We start from the raw sequence: 5000 nt of genomic DNA, 5'->3' as shown, positions 1-5000 counted from the left end.
TCACGGAAGCTGACACTTCCTTTGTAATGATGGAGCAGACTTTCACACGTTTTCCCTGAATGTGTGTTTCTTTAATATCTCACAGCTGGTGGATTCAGCAGAGCAGTGTGAGCTGTCAGAGACTCCTTCCATCTGTGCTGATAATTCTCATTCGTCATAATTCATCAGCCGTTATACAACATTCATCTCCCACCACAACGTGTAGTGAGGTAAGAGGTGTTAGCAGCGTAGAGGACAGTTGAGTCTAAGGACAGTTTAGACTCAGATCAGAGATGAACCAGGGCTGTAAACAATCAAAGTCATTGTTTGCTCAGGAAGCTTCCTCACTGTTTAAGATGTCCTCCATGATAAGAGCTGTTTGACTCCTCTAAATGCTGAGGAAAGGAGCTTCAATACTTCCTTTCCTATCCCCTTCAGCATAGGAAACACTGCACCTTCCTCTACCAAAGGAAAGAAGATAATGCCGACCCACAATTCCTTGCGGCGGCAACATTTAAAGTGACGCATCATGAAAAACTAACGATATGTTTATCTTACACAGGTTTAACAAGTATACTCACACAGTCATAAAGTAATAGGATTCATGTTGATGGATATGAACAGACAGCAACAATCCTTTAGTTTCATTTTGTACTTCTCTATTTACTTCAAACGTGTAACAAATATGTAAATAAATAAATAAAGCAATAAATAAAATGAAGATTAAATACAAACTGTCAATGAACAAAAAGCATCGGTAAAAACAAGCCTTGACCCGAGGATGTCTTCCATAGAGATCAAGGAGAAGTGGTTAGGAAAGGACGTTAGGAGGTAATTGTTTTACTTTTTGACACCTTTCATGACTGACGTACAGTAACAACACGACTCACCTGTGTGTGACTTTGTGGGAGTTGGGCGGGGCCACGGCGTTGGAAACTCCTCCCATCCCGCTGAACTCGTCCTCAGACTCGTCTCTTATTGGCTGAGCCCCGGCGCTGCTGTCCACCAGGCTGTGGTTACCGGGGTAGCTGTTCGTCATGGATGCGGAGCGGCTGTACCGGTTCCTGGAGTAACTCTTCAGGGCTTTGAACTCTGACACACAAAGAAGCAGAAAACTGTAATATCACAACTAATCAGACTTTATCAACAACTACTGAAGCATCCTCTCATCTCTTAAGCAGCGTTTCCTCGTTTCCTGGAAACAAACGAGGAAAGAGGAGGCGGGGCTGTTCAAAGTGCCTCCTCACTGAGAGCTGAAGTATCTCTGTGACCAGGGAGGTGATGCAGTTCACACCTCGGACACTAGAGGTCAGCACTACGTCAGGACACCAGGTGAGCCGACTGAAACCGCTCCAACAATCTGGTTCTTCAATGAAGCAAACAGGAGCAATAACAAACAACACAAGTGAATATTGTTTTACAATAACAATCTTGTAATACCAAAAGTACTTAATGTCAGTTATCAACTGGGGAAGTTTCAGGTGATATCTGTTAGTCAACATTGTTAAGCCTCAAACTTCATAGAAATCGGACACGTATACCAATAATAAGCACATCGTGTGCAATATTCCTTTTTTCAACATTGTGCAGTATTACATTTCAATTTCATGTGCAATATTATTTATATTAATCCATGTGCAATATAACTTTCTACTACTTTTTCAATATCATTGACAATATCTCTCTCAATATCAAGCTCAATATTCATTTTATATTTTAGTTTCCATAAGGCTCTGGTGTTAGTAGTACTTCTTACTTTACATTTTTTATTTTTTACTATTTTATCTTTGTTGTATTTTACTTTTTTTATTTTAGTTGACATTTTTGCTTTATGTATTTACTTTACTCTTATTGTTATTGGGTTCTGTTTTGCAATGGTGTGACTATTATTTATTTTACACTTAATAAATTGGTATTCTATTGTTCATTTACATTTATATTTTCATTCTATTGTTTTTTGCTATTTTTCTGTTGTAATCTATGAAACTTTGGTACAAGAATATCCTTTGGAATGAATATAGTTCTTTCTTATCTTATAAGAAGACATCCTCAGGTAACAGTGATGTATTTCCCAGGAAGCAATGGTGGTAAAACAAGAAGACGTTCAACCCTAATAATCCCCACTGCCCTCTGCTGGACTGGACAATCATCACTCACTCTTCTTGGAGAAGAAAGGCTTCTTCTTGAACGGTCTCATCGTAGAGGGTCTCGGCGGGCTCAGAGGCCGGAGGTCGCGGAGGTCGCAGTCGCAGGCGTCGGCGTTGCGATGGTACATCTGGGACTTGATGCTGAGTGGACGCTGACGAACGACCACGCCCCTCTGAATGCTCTTAGCCCCTCCCCCTTCGTTCTTGCACTTGAAGAGCCGAAGTTTCCCCGTGGCGTCCTCCACACACTGCCACTTCTGCACACAAACACACAAAGGGTAAAGATGAACACTAGCATGAGCTTCACGGTTGTCAAGACGAAAGAGAATATAAACTACCTCACGACTGAGAGGTTTAAACCTGCCTCTCTACACCTGGCTGGACATTTGGAGAATCTAATTTAACAAAGTTGGGTGCATTTTATGAGCATGTCGATCTTAACGCCCCTCAAACACCTTCGGGATAAACCTGAACTGAAGAGGAGCATCATTGTCAGCTGAATTCTCCACACTTTTCACCACAGTCAGAAAATCCTCACTTTGTCTTTGGCATTAATTATTTGTTTGTATTGTCACAGTTCATTAGCAGCAGCTGAATACATTTCTACTGTTGAGAAAATGCCTGAATTCTTAATCTCACTTAAACACACACACACACACACACACACACACACACACACACACACACACACACACACACACACACACACACACACACACACACACACACACACACCATCTTCTACAGGCTGTTTATCAGAGCCATCCAGCAGCCGGCTGACACTGTTGCTAAGAAACTAATCAGCTGGCTAAAAGGATTTTTCGACAAGTGTAATTAACTTCAAACAAGCATGAACACACACACATACACACACACACACACACACACACACACACACACACACACACACACACACACACACACACACACACACACACACACACACACACACACACACACACACACACACACACACACACACACACACAGCTCCTGAAAGTTTCCATCTTGATTCTCTTGATTCTCTTCACGTCTCTTTCTCTGTGATTGTGCAGCCTTTGCTCCATTGTGCTCTGTTCTACTCATTAGTTGCAGTTGTTGTATCTGTCTGGTTTGTGGAGACATCTGGTTTTCATCCCTCTGACAGAAGCCTCTCACTGTTCTACTCTGTTTCTTTCAAGTCTTTTGTTTGTTTATTACAGCCAGTAGCCATCGCAGCTTTCCTGCCTTTATTACAAGAATGCTTTTTTGTTGAAGATTGTTCTTGGGGAGGAAAAATCTGTTAAATTTAGTGAAAGGACTAGGATCAGGAGGACAGTAATGGGACTGGAAGGACTAGGATCAGGAGGACAGTAATGGGACTGGAAGGACTAGGATCAGGAGGACAGTAATGGGACTGGAAGGACTAGGATCAGGACAGTAATGGGACTGGAAGGACTAGGATCAGGACAGTAATGGGACTGGAAGGACTAGGATCAGGACAGTAATGGGACTGGAAGGACTAGAATCAGGAGGACAGTAATGGGACTGGAAGGACTAGGATCAGGAGGACAGTAATGGGACTGGAAGGACTAGGATCAGGACAGTAATGGGACTGGAAGGACTAGAATCAGGACAGTAATGGGACTGGAAGGACTAGGATCAGGACAGTAATGGGACTGGAAGGACTAGGATCAGGAGGACAGTAATGGGACTGGAAGGACTAGGATCAGGAGGACAGTAATGGGACTGAAAGGACTAGAATCAGGAGGACAGTAATGGGACTGGAAGGACTAGAATCAGGAGGACAGTAATGGGACTGGAAGGACTAGGATCAGGAGGACAGTAATGGGACTGGAAGGACTAGGATCAGGAGGACAGTAATGGGACTGGAAGGACTAGAATCAGGAGGACAGTAATGGGACTGGAAGGACTAGAATCAGGAGGACAGTAATGGGACTGGAAGGACTAGGATCAGGACAGTAATGGGACTGGAAGGACTAGGATCAGGACAGTAATGGGACTGGAAGGACTAGAATCAGGACAGTAATGGGACTGGAAGGACTAGGATCAGGACAGTAATGGGACTGGAAGGACTAGGATCAGGAGGACAGTAATGGGACTGGAAGGACTAGGATCAGGAGGACAGTAATGGGACTGAAAGGACTAGAATCAGGAGGACAGTAATGGGACTGGAAGGACTAGGATCAGGAGGACAGTAATGGGACTGGAAGGACTAGGATCAGGAGGACAGTAATGGGACTGGAAGGACTAGAATCAGGAGGACAGTAATGGGACTGGAAGGACTAGGATCAGGACAGTAATGGGACTGGAAGGACTAGGATCAGGACAGTAATGGGACTGGAAGGACTAGAATCAGGACAGTAATGGGACTGGAAGGACTAGGATCAGGACAGTAATGGGACTGGAAGGACTAGGATCAGGACAGTAATGGGACTGGAAGGACTAGAATCAGGACAGTAATGGGACTGGAAGGACTAGAATCAGGACAGTAATGGGACTGGAAGGACTAGGATCAGGACAGTAATGGGACTGGAAGGACTAGGATCAGGACAGTAATGGGACTGGAAGGACTAGGATCAGGACAGTAATGGGACTGGAAGGACTAGGATCAGGAGGACAGTAAAAAGAGGAGTAACTTCTGTGACACTCATGACTGTACCTGTCCAGTCTGCTGACAGGGTGTCTGGTACTCGGCTCTCTGACAGAGGTCTTTTACTCGTTGGTATTTGGGCAGGAAGTTCTCCTCCTGCGACACTTCCTTCCCCTCGACAAGCTGGTGCAGCAGCTTCCTGTTGACACACACAGAGGACCATTTCTGTTTCTGAGACTAGTTTTTCCCAAATTAAAGTATTTCTTTATCCGTATCAAAGG

The 5000-nt window shown here is 43.9% G+C and overlaps 1 protein-coding gene across 5 annotated transcripts in view; it reads right to left on the bottom strand.

The window, feature by feature from the left end:
• The window catches only part of sulf2b (sulfatase 2b), a 76367-nt gene that overhangs the window by 8353 nt on the left and 63014 nt on the right, over positions 1-5000 (bottom strand). For all 5 annotated transcript variants that reach the window (XM_076101957.1, XM_076101983.1, XM_076101972.1 and 2 more), the window contains 3 exons: positions 4789-4918; positions 2137-2383; positions 870-1071 (listed from right to left, as the gene is read on the bottom strand). In XM_076101957.1, coding sequence (XP_075958072.1) covers positions 870-1071; positions 2137-2383; positions 4789-4918 — 579 coding nt within the window. The remainder of the gene's footprint in view (positions 1-869; positions 1072-2136; positions 2384-4788; positions 4919-5000) is intronic.

This window comes from Anarhichas minor, unplaced genomic scaffold, assembly GCF_050575085.1.
Source record: "Anarhichas minor isolate MPS153535 unplaced genomic scaffold, ASM5057508v1 ptg000003l, whole genome shotgun sequence".
NCBI lineage: Eukaryota > Metazoa > Chordata > Actinopteri > Perciformes > Anarhichadidae > Anarhichas > Anarhichas minor.
This window is presented reverse-complemented; position numbering and strand designations above follow the sequence as displayed.